We start from the raw sequence: 17,389 nt of genomic DNA, 5'->3' as shown, positions 1-17,389 counted from the left end.
CAAATTGATTGATTGATTGATTGATTGATTGATTGACACTTTGATAATCCCTAAGGGATGGCTGATCTGATTTTCTGAAAGAATTAACAGTAAACGTTACACACAGAAGTCTGAAAAACCATAAGGACATTACAAATGTATCTCTCCCTCCCTCCGCTTCTCTCTCTTTCCCTCTCTCTCTCTCCCTCCCCTCTCCCTCCCCTCTCCCTCCCCTCTCCCTCCCCTCTCCCTCCCTCTCTCCCTCCCCTCTCCCTCCCTCTCTCTCCCCTCCTCCAGGTATCCCAGGCAGCGACTACATCAATGCCAACTACATAGATGGTTACCGTCGTCAAAACGCCTACATCGCGACGCAGGGCTCTCTCCCTGAGACCTTCTGTGACTTCTGGAGACTGGTTTGGGAACAGCACACGGCCAACATCGTCATGATGACCAAGCTAGAGGAGAAGTCTCGGGTAAGGACTGAGATCCCATGTTTAATACAGTGAAGAGGACAGTTACAAATCAATAGATTGATTGATTGATTGATAGATAGAAATGACATTTTTTTACATGTTAGTGATTTTGAACAGACACATTTATCCAGAGCTACTTATATGAGCAGTTAGTGTCAGATCAGTGTAATGATTTGGGGTGAAGGAGGACGGATCAGTTGACGGCCAATGGGGATGGAGATAGAACTAGACTATGTCCTGTACAGCGTTGTACCCACTAATGTCAACGTACAGTGTAGATAGAATGTCTTCTGGTGTGGACGGCCAATGGGATGTAGATAGAATGTCTTCTGGTGTGGATGGCCAATGGGGATGGAGATAGAATGTCTTCTGGTGTGGACGGCCAATGGGGATGGAGATAGAATGTCTTCTGGTGTGGATGGCCAATGGGGATGGAGATAGAATGTATTCTGGTGTGGATGGCCAATGGGGATGGAGATAGAATGTCTTCTGGTGTGGATGGCCAATGGGGATGGAGATAGAATGTCTTCTGGTGTGGATGGCCAATGGGGATGGAGATAGAATGTCTTCTGGTGTGGACGGCCAATGAGGATGGAGATAGAATGTCTTCTGGTGTGGATGGCCAATGGGGATGGAGATAGAATGTCTTCTGGTGTGGACGGCCAATGGGGATGGAGATAGAATGTCTTCTGGTGTGGACGGCCAATGGGGATGGAGATAGAATGTCTTCTGGTGTGGATGGCCAATGGGGATGGAGTTGTGTGTGTATACAGCAGTATGACTCTCCTATTAGGACTTCAAATAATCATGTATTTTCTCCCTCTAACGTGTTTCTAACATGGTGCTGTCACCTTATACTGTAGTACTGTCTTGTACTATGTAGTACCATGACTCGTAGTACTAACATGTACTATGTGTGTTTCTAACATGGTGCTGTCACCTTATACTGTAGTACTGTCTTGTACTATGTAGTACCATGACTAGTAGAACTAACATGTACTATGTAGTACCATGACTAGTAGTACTAACATGTACTATGTAGTACCATGACTAGTAGTACTAACATGTACTATGTGTGTTTCTAACATGGTGCTGTCACCTTATACTGTAGTACTGTCTTGTCCTATGTAGTACCATGACTTGTAGTACTAACATGTACTATGTGTGTTTCTAACATGGTGCTGTCACCTTATAGTGTAGTACTGTCTTGTCCTATGTAGTACCATGACTAGTAGAACTAACATGTACTATGTAGTACCATGACTAGTAGAACTAACATGTACTATGTAGTACCATGACTAGTAGAACTAACATGTACTATGTGTGTTTCTAACATGGTGCTGTCACCTTATAGTGTAGTACTTTCTTGTACTTGTAGTACCATGACTAGTAGTACTAACATGTACTATGTAGTACCGTGACTAGTAGTACTAACATGTACTATGTGTGTTTCTAACATGGTGCTGTCACCTTATACTGTAGTACTGTCTTGTACTATGTAGTACCATGACTCGTAGTACTAACATGTACTATGTAGTACCATGACTAGTAGTACTAACATGTACCATGTAGTACCATGACTCATAGTACTAACATGTACTATGTAGTACCATGACTAGTAGTACTAACATGTACTATGTAGTACCATGACTCATAGTACTAACATGTACTATGTAGTACCATGAGTAGTAGTACTAACATGTACTATGTAGTACCATGACTAGTAGAACTAACATGTACTATGTAGTACCATGACTTGTAGTACTAACATGTACTATGTAGTACCGTGACTAGTAGTACTAACATGTACTATGTGTGTTTCTAACATGGTGCTGTCACCTTATACTGTAGTACTGTCTTGTACTATGTAGTACCATGACTCGTAGTACTAACATGTACTATGTAGTACCATGACTAGTAGTACTAACATGTACTTTGTAGTACCATGACTCATAGTACTAACATGTACTATGTAGTACCATGAGTAGTAGTACTAACATGTACTATGTAGTACCATGACTAGTAGAACTAACATGTACTATGTAGTACCATGACTTGTAGTACTAACATGTACTATGTAGTACCTTGACTAGTAGTACTAACATGTACTATGTGTGTTTCTAACATGGTGTTGTCACCTTTAGTCTTCCTTCTCTCTTCTTACCCCATGTAGAAACTAGGTACAACTTTCTCTTTCCACCATGCTTCTACTGATACTATGCTTATATTGTAGTACTGTCTTGTACTATGTAGTACCATGACTAGTAGTACTAACATGTACTATGTAGTACCATGACTAGTAGTACTAACATGTACTATGTAGTACCATGACTAGTAGTACTAACATGTACTATGTAGTACCATGACTCATAGTACTAACATGTACTATGTAGTACCATGAGTAGTAGTACTAACATGTACTATGTAGTACCATGACTAGTAGAACTAACATCTACTATGTATTACCATGACTTGTAGTACTAACATGTACTATGTAGTACCATGACTTGTAGTACTAACATGTACTATGTAGTACCATGACTAGTAGTACTAACATGTACTATGTGTGTTTCTAACATGGTGTTGTCACCTTTAGTCTTCCGTCTCTCTTCTTACCCCATGTAGAAACTAGGTACAACTTTCTCTTTCCACCATGCTTCTACTGATACTATGCTTATACTGTAGTACTGTCTTGTACTATGTAGTACCATGACTAGTAGTACTACCATGTACTATGTAGTACCATGACTAGTAGAACTAACATGTACTATGTAGTACCATGACTAGTAGTACTACCATGTGCTATGTAGTACCATGACTAGTAGTACTACCATGTAATACTTAGTACCATGACTAGTAGAACTAACATGTACTATGTAGTACCATGACTAGTAGAACTAACATGTACTATGTAGTACCATGACTAGTAGAACTAACATGTACTTTGTAGTACCATGACTAGTAGAACTAACATGTACTAAGTAGTACCATGACTAGTAGAACTAACATGTACTTTGTAGTACCATGACTAGTAGAACTAACATGTACTATGTAGTACCATGACTAGTAGTACTACCATGTACTATGAAGTACCATGACTAGTAGAACTACCATGTACTATGTAGTATCCAGACTATATATCCATGTACATATATGGCTATGTAGTACCATGACTAGTAGTACTGCCATGTACTATGTAGTACCATGACAAGTAGTACTACCATGTAGTACCCAGACTATATATCCATGTACATATATGGCTATGTAGTACCATGACTAATATTACTACAATGTACTATGTAGTACCATAACTAGTAGAACTAACATGTACTATGTAGTACCATAACTAGTAGTACTAACATGTACTATGTAGTACCATGACTAGTAGTACTACCATGTAGTACCCAGACTATATATCCATGTACATAAATGGCTATTTAGTACCATGACTAGTAGTACTACCAAGTACTATGTAGTACCATGACTAGTAGTACTACCATGTATTATGTAGTACCATGACTAGTAGTACTACCATCTAGTCTAATAAAAAGATGAGAGAGGCCTGTAATTTTCATCATAGGTACACTGTCTGTGAGAGCCAGAAATCTTGCTTGTTTGTTATTGACCAAATACTTATTTTCCACCATCATTTGCAAATAAATTCATTAAAAATCCTACAATGTGATTTTCTGGATTTTCTTTTCTCATGTTGTCTGTCATAGTTGAAGTGTACCTATGATGAAAATTACAGGCCTCTCTCATCTTTTTAAGTGGGAGAACTTGCACAATTGGATGCTGACTAAATACTTTTTTGCCCCACTGTATGTATAGTTAAATATGGATAAATAGATGGTTATATATGGATAAATATATGGTTATATATGGATAAATATATGGTTATATATGGATCAATATATGGTTATATATAGATCAATATATGGTTATATATGGTTATATATAGATCAATATATGGTTATATATGGTTATATATAGATAAATATATGGTTATATATAGATCAATATATGGTTATATATTTGGATAAATATATGGTTATAAATGGATACATATATGGTTATATATATAGATAAATATATGGTTATATATGGATATATATGGATCAATATATGGTTATATATATAGATAAATATATGGTTATATATGGATAAATATATGGTTATATATGGATAAATATATGGTTATATATGGATAAATATATGGTTATATATGGATAAATATATGGTTATATATGGATCAATATATGGTTATATATATAGATAAATATATGGTTATATATGGATATATATGGATCAATATATGGTTATATATATAGATAAATATATGGTTATATATGGATAAATATATGGATCAATATATGGTTATATATGGATCAATATATGGTTATATATATAGATAAATATATGGTTATATATGGATCAATATATGGATCAATATATGGTTATATATATAGATAAATATATGGTTATATATGGATCAATATATGGTTATATATATAGAAAAATATATGGTTATATATGGATCAATATATGGATCAATATATGGATCAATATATGGATCAATATATGGTTATATATGGTTATATATGGTTATATATGGATAAATATATGGTTATATATGGATATATATGGAAATGTATGACTAAATATATGGCTCTGGTAGTACCATGCTAATACTAACAATAATACTAATATTGCAGTATTACCATGTACTATATAGTACCATTTTAATAGCAGTACTAATACTGTGGTAGTAATGTACTGTAGTGCTGTGTGGTAGCTGCTGCGGTGACTCTATTTCAACCCTCTCTCTCTCTCTCTCTCTCTGTTTCACCCTCTCTCTCTCTCTCTCTCTCTGTTTCACCCTCTCTCTCTCTGTGTCTCTCTCTCTCTCTCTCTCTCTCTCTCTCTCTCTCTCTCTCTCTCTCTCTCTCTCTCTCTCTCTCTCTCTCTCTCTCTCTCTCTCTCTCTTTCTGTGTCTGTTTCAGATGCCCTCGTATTTCTTCTCCAAGGCAAGACATCCCTCCCCTATCCCTCTCTCCTTCCCTCCCTTCTTTACCCTCCCCCTATCCCTCTCTCCTTCCCTCCCTCCTTTATCCTCCCCCTATCCCTCTCCCTTTACTCTCTTACTTCATTTCTGCAACCTCTGCTCACGTGGTTTTCTGATCACACAATATATTATTTTCTGTCTGGTTTTTAAAAGACGCTGAGAATGACTGAAATGCTCCTCTAAAAAAAAACACTTTTGGAGACTCAACAAAATGCACGTTGTCCGTTAGTTCACGTTGTCCGTTAGTTCACGTTGTCCGTTAGTGCACGTTGTCCGTTAGTTCACGTTGTCCGTTAGTTCACGTTGTCCGTTAGTTCACGTTGTCCGTTAGTGCACGTTGTCCGTTAGTTCACGTTGTCCGTTAGTTCACGTTGTCCGTTAGTTCACGTTGTCCGTTAGTGCACGTTGTCCGTTAGTTCACGTTGTCCGTTAGTTCACGTTGTCCGTTAGTTCACGTTGTCCGTTAGTTCACGTTGTCCGTTAGTTCACGTTGTCCGTTAGTTCACGTTGTCCGTTAGTGCACGTTGTCCGTTAGTTCACGTTGTCCGTTAGTTCACGTTGTCCGTTAGTTCACGTTGTCCGTTAGTTCACGTTGTCCGTTAGTGCACGTTGTCCGTTAGTTCACGTTGTCCGTTAGTTCACGTTGTCCGTTAGTTCACGTTGTCCGTTAGTTCACGTTGTCCGTTAGTTCACGTTGTCCGTTAGTGCACGTTGTCCGTTAGTTCACGTTGTCCGTTAGTTCACGTTGTCCGTTAGTTCACGTTGCATGTTGTTGTGTGTTGTGTTCTTTGGGATCTCGTTCAAGGTCAGGGTCGACTTCCATTTCAGTTCAGTCCGTTTCCTTTTCAAGAAGAAGATTTAGTACCATTTATTATCAATTAGATTTGTATTTCTTCTCAAGTCTCCATTTGGGATTTCAGGTCCTGTCCCAGAATTGGATGAAAAGAAATTAAACCCAAAAACTTTTGTTGTCTGTTTAATCTAGACTGTAGCCACTAGTCATCCATGTTAGGTTAGGTAGCTACTGTTTATTACATAGCTAATAGTACATTAAGGAGCTGCAGTAGGATTAGACTATTAGACTATTAGACTATTAGACTATTAGACTATTAGACTATTAGACTGTTAGACTGTTAGACTGTTAGACTGTTAGACTATTAGACTGTTAGACTGTTAGACTATTAGACTGTTAGACTATTAGACTGTTAGACTATTAGACTATTAGACTGTTAGACTGTTAGACTATTAGACTGTTAGACTGTTAGACTGTTAGACTATTAGACTATTAGACTGTTAGACTATTAGACTATTAGACTGTTAGACTATTAGACTATTAGACTATTAGACTGTTAGACTATTAGACTATTAGACTGTTAGACTATTAGACTATTAGACTATTAGACTATTAGACTATTAGACTGTTAGACTATTAGACTATTAGACTATTAGACTGTTAGACTATAGACTATTAGACTATTAGACTATTAGACTGTTAGACTATTAATATAGACTGTTAGACTATTAGACTATTAGACTATTAGACTATTAGACTATTAGACTATTAGACTATTAGACTGTTAGACTATTAGACTATTAGACTATTAGACTATTAGACTATTAGACTGTTAGACTATTAGACTATTAGACTGTTGTCTGTTAGACTATTAGACTATTAGACTATTAGACTATTAGACTGTTAGACTATTAGACTATTAGACTATTAGACTATTAGACTGTTAGACTATTAGACTATTAGACTATTAGACTGTTAGACTATTAGACTATTAGACTATTAGACTATTGGACTATTAGACTATTAGACTGTTAGACTGTTAGACTGTTAGACTGTTAGACTATTAGACTGTTAGACTGTTAGACTGTTAGACTGACTATTAGACTGTTAGACTGTTAGACTGTTAGACTGTTAGACTGTTAGACTATTAGACTATTAGACTGTTAGACTGTTAGACTGACTATTAGACTATTAGACTATTAGACTATTAGACTATTAGACTGACTATTAGACTGTTAGACTGTTAGACTGTTAGACTGTTAGACTATTAGACTATTAGACTATTAGACTGTTAGACTGTTAGACTGTTAGACTGTTAGACTATTAGACTGACTATTAGACTGTTAGACTGTTAGACTGTTAGACTGTTAGACTGTTAGACTGTTAGACTATTAGACTATTAGACTGTTAGACTGTTAGACTGACTATTAGACTGTTAGACTGTTAGACTGTTAGACTGTTAGACTGTTAGACTGTTAGACTATTAGACTGTTAGACTATTAGACTATTAGACTATTAGACTATTAGACTGTTAGACTGTTAGACTGTTAGACTGTTAGACTATTAGACTGACTATTAGACTGTTAGACTGTTAGACTATTAGACTATTAGACTGTTAGACTATTAGACTATTAGACTGACTATTAGACTATTAGACTATTAGACTATTAGACTGACTATTAGACTGTTAGACTGTTAGACTATTAGACTATTAGACTATTAGACTGTTAGACTATTAGACTGACTATTAGACTATTAGACTATTAGACTATTAGACTATTAGACTGTTAGACTGTTAGACTGTTAGACTATAGACTATTAGACTATTAGACTATTAGACTATTGGACTATTAGACTATTAGACTGTTAGACTGTTAGACTGTTAGACTGTTTAGACTGTTAGACTATTAGACTATTAGACTATTAGACTGTTAGACTGTTAGACTGTTAGACTATTAGACTGTTAGACTGTTAGACTGACTATTAGACTATTAGACTGTTAGACTATTAGACTGTTAGACTATTAGACTGTTAGACTGTTAGACTATTAGACTGACTATTAGACTATTAGACTATTAGACTATTAGACTGTTAGACTATTAGACTGTTAGACTGTTAGACTTGACTGTTAGACTGTTAGACTATTAGACTATTAGACTAGACTATTAGACTGTTAGACTATTAGACGTTAGACTATTAGACTATTAGACTATTAGACTGTTGGACTATTAGACTGTTAGACTATTAGACTGTTAGAACTGACTATTAGACCTGTTAGACTGACTATTAGACTGTTAGACTGTTAGACTATTAGACTATTAGACTATTAGACTATTAGACTGTTAGACTATTAGACTGTTAGACTGTTAGACTGTGTAGACTGTTAGACTATTAGACTATTCGACTGTTAGACTATTAGACTGTTAGACTATTAGACTGTTAGACTGACTATTAGACTGTTAGACTGACTATTAGACTGTTGACTGTTAGACTATTAGACTATTGACTATTAGACTATTAGACTGTTTAGACTATTAGACTGTTAGACTGACTATTAGACTGTTAGACTGACTATTAGACTGTTAGACTGTAGACTGTTAGACTATTTAGGACTATTAGACTATTAGACTGTTAGACTATTATGTTGAGACTGTTAGACGATTAGACTATTAGACTGTTAGACTATTAGACTGTTAGACTGTTAGACTATTAGACTGTTAGACTGTTAGACTGTTAGACTATTAGACTGTTAGACTATTAGACTATTAGACTATTAGACTGTTAGACTATTAGACTGTTAGACTGTTAGACTATTAGACTATTAGACTGTTAGACTATTAGACAGTTAGACTGTTAGACTATTAGACTGTTAGACTGTTAGACTATTAGACTGTTAGACTATTAGACTGTTAGACTGTTAGACTATTAGACTATTAGACTGTTAGACTGACTATTAGACTATTAGACTATTAGACTGTTAGACTGTTAGACTGTTAGACTATTAGACTATTAGACTGTTAGACTGTTAGACTGTTAGACTATTAGACTATTAGACTGTTAGACTATTAGACTGTTAGACTATTAGACTATTAGACTATTAGACTGTTAGACTATTAGACTATTAGACTATTAGACTGTTAGACTGTTAGACTATTAGACTATTAGACTATTAGACTGTTAGACTATTAGACTATTAGACTATTAGACTGTTAGACTGTTAGAACTATTAGACTATTAGACTGTTAGACTGTTAGACTATTAGACTATTAGACTTTAGACTATTAGACTATTAGACTGTTAGACTATTAGACTGTTAGACTATTAGACTATTAGACTGTTAGACTGTTAGACTATTAGACTATTAGACGGTTAGACTGTTAGACTATTAGACTGTTAGACTGTTAGACTGACTATTAGACTATTAGACTATTAGACTATTAGACTATTAGACTGTTAGACTATTAGACTGTTAGACTGTTAGACTGACTATTAGACTATTAGACTATTAGACTATTAGACTGTTAGACTATTAGACTGTTAGACTGTTAGACTGACTATTAGACTATTAGACTATTAGACTATTAGACTATTAGACTGTTAGACTATTAGACTGTTAGACTGTTAGACTGTTAGACTATTAGACTGTTAGACTATTAGACTGTTAGACTGTTAGCCTTACTGTTAGACTTATAGACTATTAGACGGTTAGACTATTAGACTATTAGACTATTAGACTGTTAGACTATTAGACTATTAGACTATTAGACATTAGACTATTAGACTATTAGACTGTAGACTGTAGACTATTAGACTGTTAGACTGTTAGACTGTTAGACTGTTAGACTATTAGACTGTTAGACTGACCTATTAGACTGTTAGACTGACTATTAGACTGTTAGACTGTTAGACTGTTAGACTGTTAGACTGTTAGACTGTTAGACTATTAGACTATTAGACTGTTAGACTGTTAGACTGACTATTAGACTATTAGACTATTAGACTATTAGACTATTAGACTGACTATTGACTGTTAGACTGTTAGACTGTTAGACTGTTAGACTATTAGACTATTAGACTATTAGACTGTTAGACTGTTAGACTGTTAGACTGTTAGACTATTAGACTGACTATTAGACTGTTTAGACTGTTAGACTGTTAGACTGTTAGACTGTTAGACTATTAGACTATTAGACTGTTAGACTGTTAGACTGACTATTAGACTGTTAGACTGTTAGACTGTTAGACTGTTAGACTGTTAGACTGTTAGACTATTAGACTGTTAGACTATTAGACTATTAGACTATTAGACTATTAGACTGTTAGACTGTTAGACTGTTAGACTGTTAGACTATTAGACTGACTATTAGACTGTTAGACTGTTAGACTATTAGACTATTAGACTGTTAGACTATTAGACTATTAGACTGACTATTAGACTATTAGACTATTAGACTATTAGACTGACTATTAGACTGTTAGACTGTTAGACTATTAGACTATTAGACTATTAGACTGACTATTAGACTGACTATTAGACTATTAGATATTAGACTATTAGACTGTTAGACTGTTAGACTATTAGACTATTAGACTATAGACTATTAGACTATTAGACTATTAGACTGTTAGACTGTTAGACTGTTAGACTGTTAGACTGTTAGACTATTAGACTATTAGACTATTAGACTGTTAGACCTGTTAGACTGTTAGACTATTAGACTGTTAGACTGTTAGACTGACTATTAGACTATTAGACTGTTATACTATTAGACTGTTAGACTATTAGACTGTTAGACTGTTAGACTATTAGACTGACTATTAGACTATTAGACTATTAGACTATTAGACTGTTAGACTATTAGACTGTTAGACTGTTAGATAGTTAGACTGTTAGACTATTAGACTATTAGACTGTTAGACTATTAGACTGTTAGACTATTAGACTGTTAGACTATTAGACTATTAGACTATTAGAACTGTTGGACTATTAGACTGTTAGACTATTAGACTGTTAGACTGACTATTAGACTGTTAGACTGACTATTAGACTGTTAGACTGTTAGACTATTAGACTATTAGACTATTAGACTATTAGACTGTTAGACTATTAGACTGTTTAGACTGTTAGACTGTTAACTGTTAGACTATTAGACTATAATATTCAGACTGTTAGACTATTAGACTGTTAGACTATAGACTGTTAGACTGACTATTAGACTGTTAGACTGACTATTAGACTGTTTAGACTGTTAGACTATTAGACTATTCAGACTATTAGACTATTAGACTGTTTAGACTATTAGACTGTTAGACTGACTATTAGACTGTTAGACTGACTATTAGACTGTTAAGCTGTTAGACTGTTAGACTATAGACTATTAGACTATTAGACTGTTTAGACTATTAGACTGTTAGACCTGTTAGACTATTAGACTATTAGACTGTTAGACTATTAGACTGTTAGACATGTTAGACTATTAGACTGTTAGACTGTTAGACTGTTAGACTATTAGACTGTTAGACTATTAGACTATTAGACTATTAGACTGTTAGACCTATTAGACTGTTAGACTGTAGACTATTAGACTATTAGACTGTTAGACTATTAGACTGTTAGACTGTTAGACTATTAGACTGTTAGACTGTTAGACTATTAGACTGTAGACTATTAGACTGTTAGACTGTTAGACTATTAGACTATTAGACTGTTAGACTATTAGACTATTAGACTATTAGACTGTACGACTGTTAACTATTAGACTATTAGACTGTTAGACTGTTAGACTATTAGACTATTAGACTGTTAGACTGTTAGACTGTTAGACTATTAGACTATTAGACTGTTAGACTATTAGACTGTTAGACTTAGACTATTAGACTATTAGACTATTAGACTGTTAGACTATTAGACTATTAGACTATTAGACTGTTAGACTGTTAGACTATTAGACTATTAGACTATTAGACTGTTAGACTATTAGACTATTAGACTATTAGACTGTTAGACTGTTAGACTATTAGACTATTAGACTGTTAGACGGTTAGACTATTAGAACTATTAGACATTAGACTATTAGACTAATAGACTGTTAGACTATTAGACTGTTAGACTTAGACTATTAGACTGTTAGACTGTTAGACTATTAGACTATTAGACTGTTAGACTGTTAGACTATTAGACTGTTAGACTGTTAGACTGACTATTAGACTATTAGACTATTAGACTATTAGACTATTAGACTGTTAGACTATTAGACTGTTAGACTGTTAGACTGACTATTAGACTATTAGACTATTAAGACTGTTAGACTATTAGACTGTTAGACTGTTAGACTGACTATTAGACTATTAGACTATTAGACTATTAGACTATAGACTGTTAGACTATTAGACTGTTGACTGTTAGACTGTTAGACTATTAGACTGTTAGACTATTAGACTGTTAGACTGTTAGACTATTAGACTATTAGAACTGTTAGACTATTAGACTATTAGACTGTTAGACTGTTAGACTATTAGACTGTTAGACTGTTAGACTGTTAGACTATTAGACTATTAGACTATTAGACTATTAGACTATTAGACTGACTATTAGACTGTTAGACTGTTAGACTATTAGACTATTAGACTGTTAGACTGTTAGACTATTAGACTATTAGACTGTTAGACTGTTAGACTGTTAGACTATTAGACTGTTAGACTGTTAGACTGTTAGACTGTTAGACTATTAGACTGTTAGACTATTAGACTATTAGACTGACTATTAGACTGTTAGACTGTTAGACTGTTAGACTATTAGACTGTTAGACTGTTAGACTGACTATTAGACTATTAGACTATTAGACTATTAGACTATTAGACTGTTAGACTGTTAGACTATTAGACTGTTAGACTGTTAGACTGACTATTAGACTATTAGACTATTAGACTATTAGACTATTAGACTGTTAGACTATTAGACTGTTAGACTGTTAGACTGACTATTAGACTATTAGACTATTAGACTATTAGACTGTTAGACTATTAGACTGTTAGACTGTTAGACTGACTATTAGACTATTAGACTATTAGACTATTAGACTATTAGACTGTTAGACTATTAGACTATTAGACTGTTAGACTATTAGACTGTTAGACTATTAGACTATTAGACTATTAGACTGTTAGACTGTTAGACTGACTATTAGACTGTTAGACTGTTAGACTATTAGACTATTAGACTGTTAGACTGTTAGACTATTAGACTATTAGACTGTTAGACTGTTAGACTATTAGACTGTTAGACTATTAGACTATTAGACTGTTAGACTATTAGAACTATTAGACCGACTATTAGACTGTTAGACTATTAGACTATTAGACTGTTAGACTGTTAGACTATTAGACTATTAGACTGTTAGACTGTTAGACTATTAGACTGTTAGACTATTAGACTATTAGACTGTTAGACTATTAGACTATTAGACTATTAGAACTGTTAGACTGTTAGACTATTAGACTATTAGACTATTAGACTGTTAGACTGTTAGACTGACTATTAGACTGTTAGACTATTAGACTATTAGACTGTAGACTATTAGACTATTAGACTGTTAGACTGTTAGACTTATTAGACTGACTATTAAGACTGTTAACTGTTAGACTATTAGACTGTTAGACTTTAGACTATTAGACTGTTAGACTGTTAGACTATTAGACGGAACTATTAGACTGTTAGACTATTAGACCTATTAGACTGTTAGACTATTAGACTGTTAGACTGTTAGACTATTAGACTTTAGACTGTTAGTACTGTTAGACTATTAGACTGTTAGACTATTAGACTATTAGACTGTTAGACTATTAGACTATTAGACTATAGACTGTTAGACTGTTAGACTGACTATTAGACTATTAGACTGGTTAGACTATTAGACTGTTAGATATTAGACTGTTAGACTGTTAGACTAGTTAGACTATTAGACTGTTAGACTGTTGACTATTAGACTATTAGACTTTTAGACTATTGAGACTATTAGACTATTAGACTGTTAGACTATTAGACTATTAGACTGTTAGACTGTTAGACTATTAGACTATTAGACTGTTAGACTGTTAGACTATTAGACTATTAGACTATTAGACTATTAGACTGACTATTAGACTATTAGACTATTAGACTGACTATTAGACTATTAGACTATTAGACTGACTATTAGACTATTAGACTATTAGACTATTAGACTGTTAGACTATTAGACTGTTAGACTGTTAGACTGTTAGACTATTAGACTGTTAGACTGTTAGACTGTTAGACTGTTAGACTATTAGACTATTAGACTGTTAGACTTTTAGACTGTTAGACTATTAGACTGTTAGACTGACTATTAGACTGTTAGACTGAACCTATTAGACTGTTAGACTGTGACTATTAGACTATTAGACTGTTAGACTGTTAGACTATTAGACTGTTAGACTATTAGACTATTAGACTGTTAGACTATTAGACTATTAGACTATTAGACTGTTAGACTGTTAGACTGACTATTAGACTATTAGACTGTTAGACTATTAGACTGTTAGACTATTAGACTGTTAGACTGTTAGACTATTAGACTATTAGACTGTTAGACTGTTAGACTATTAGACTATTAGACTGTTAGACTATTAGACTATTAGACTATTAGACTGTTAGACTATTAGACTATTAGACTGTTAGACTGTTAGACTATTAGACTATTAGACTGTTAGACTGTTAGACTATTAGACTATTAGACTATTAGACTATTAGACTGACTATTAGACTATTAGACTATTAGACTGACTATTAGACTATTAGACTATTAGACTGACTATTAGACTATTAGACTATTAGACTATTAGACTGTTAGACTATTAGACTGTTAGACTGTTAGACTGTTAGACTATTAGACTGTTAGACTGTTAGACTGTTAGACTGTTAGACTATTAGACTATTAGACTGTTAGACTTTTAGACTGTTAGACTATTAGACTGTTAGACTGACTATTAGACTGTTAGACTGACTATTAGACTGTTAGACTGTTAGACTATTAGACTATTAGACTATTAGACTATTAGACTGTTAGACTGTTAGACTGACTATTAGACTGTTAGACTGTTAGACTATTAGACTATTAGACTGTTAGACTGTTAGACTATTAGACTGTTAGACTGTTAGACTATTAGACTATTAGACTGTTAGACTGACTATTAGACTATTAGACTATTAGACTATTAGACTATTAGACTGTTAGACTATTAGACTATTAGACTATTAGACTGTTAGACTATTAGACTGTTAGACTGTTAGACTATTAGACTATTAGACTGTTAGACTGACTATTAGACTATTAGACTATTAGACTGTTAGACTGTTAGACTGTTAGACTATTAGACTATTAGACTGTTAGACTGTTAGACTGTTAGACTATTAGACTATTAGACTGTTAGACTATTAGACTGTTAGACTGTTAGACTATTAGACTATTAGACTATTAGACTGTTAGACTGTTAGACTATTAGACTATTAGACTGTTAGACTGTTAGACTATTAGACTATTAGACTATTAGACTATTAGACTATTAGACTGTTAGACTATTAGACTGTTAGACTATTAGACTATTAGACTGTTAGACTGTTAGACTATTAGACTATTAGACTGTTAGACTGTTAGACTATTAGACTGTTAGACTGTTAGACTGACTATTAGACTATTAGACTATTAGACTATTAGACTGTTAGACTATTAGACTGTTAGACTGTTAGACTGACTATTAGACTATTAGACTATTAGACTATTAGACTGTTAGACTATTAGACTGTTAGACTGTTAGACTGACTATTAGACTATTAGACTATTAGACTATTAGACTATTAGACTGTTAGACTATTAGACTATTAGACTGTTAGACTGTTAGACTGTTAGACTATTAGACTGTTAGACTATTAGACTGTTAGACTGTTAGACTATTAGACTATTAGACTGTTAGACTATTAGACTGTTAGACTATTAGACTGTTAGACTGACTATTAGACTATTAGACTGTTAGACTATTAGACTGTTAGACTGTTAGACTATTAGACTATTAGACTGTTAGACTATTAGACTGTTAGACTATTAGACTGTTAGACTATTAGACTGTTAGACTGACTATTAGACTATTAGACTGTTAGACTATTAGACTATTAGACTGTTAGACTATTAGACTATTAGACTGTTAGACTATTAGACTATTAGACTGTTAGACTATTAGACTGTTAGACTGTTAGACTATTAGACTGACTATTAGACTGTTAGACTGTTAGACTGTTAGACTGTTAGACTGTTAGACTATTAGACTGTTAGACTGTTAGACTGACTATTAGACTATTAGACTATTAGACTATTAGACTGTTAGACTGTTAGACTGTTAGACTGTTAGACTGTTAGACAGACTATTAGACTATTAGACTATTAGACTATTAGACTGTTAGACTATTAGACTGTTAGACTATTAGACTGTTAGACTATTAGACTGTTAGACTATTAGACTGTTAGACTGTTAGACTATTAGACTATTAGACTGTTAGACTGTTAGACTATTAGACTATTAGACTGTTAGACTATTAGACTATTAGACTATTAGACTGTTAGACTATTAGACTATTAGACTGTTAGACTATTAGACTATTAGACTGTTAGACTGTTAGACTATTAGACTATTAGACTATTAGACTATTAGACTGACTATTAGACTATTAGACTATTAGACTGACTATTAGACTATTAGACTATTAGACTATTAGACTATTAGACTATTAGACTGTTAGACTATTAGACTGTTAGACTATTAGACTGTTAGACTGTTAGACTGTTAGACTGTTAGACTGTTAGACTGTTAGACTATTAGACTATTAGACTGTTAGACTTTTAGACTGTTAGACTATTAGACTGTTAGACTGACTATTAGACTGTTAGACTGACTATTAGACTGTTAGACTGTTAGACTATTAGACTATTAGACTATTAGACTATTAGACTGTTAGACTGTTAGACTGACTATTAGACTGTTAGACTGTTAGACTATTAGACTATTAGA

The 17,389-nt window shown here is 33.7% G+C and overlaps 1 protein-coding gene across 1 annotated transcript in view; it reads left to right on the top strand.

Moving 5' to 3' along the window:
- Positions 1-276: 276 nt before the first annotated feature.
- The window catches only part of LOC116365356 (receptor-type tyrosine-protein phosphatase S-like), a gene marked incomplete at its 5' end in the record, with an annotated part of 56,813 nt that continues 39,700 nt past the window's right edge, over positions 277-17,389 (top strand). The window contains one exon of the mRNA XM_031818006.1: positions 277-452. Within this exon, the coding sequence (XP_031673866.1) occupies positions 277-452 (176 nt within the window). The remainder of the gene's footprint in view (positions 453-17,389) is intronic.

This window comes from Oncorhynchus kisutch, unplaced genomic scaffold, assembly GCF_002021735.2.
Source record: "Oncorhynchus kisutch isolate 150728-3 unplaced genomic scaffold, Okis_V2 scaffold1227, whole genome shotgun sequence".
In the NCBI taxonomy this organism is placed as follows: domain Eukaryota; kingdom Metazoa; phylum Chordata; class Actinopteri; order Salmoniformes; family Salmonidae; genus Oncorhynchus; species Oncorhynchus kisutch.
Note: the sequence above shows the minus strand (reverse complement) of the source record. Positions and strands in the feature narration are given on the sequence as shown.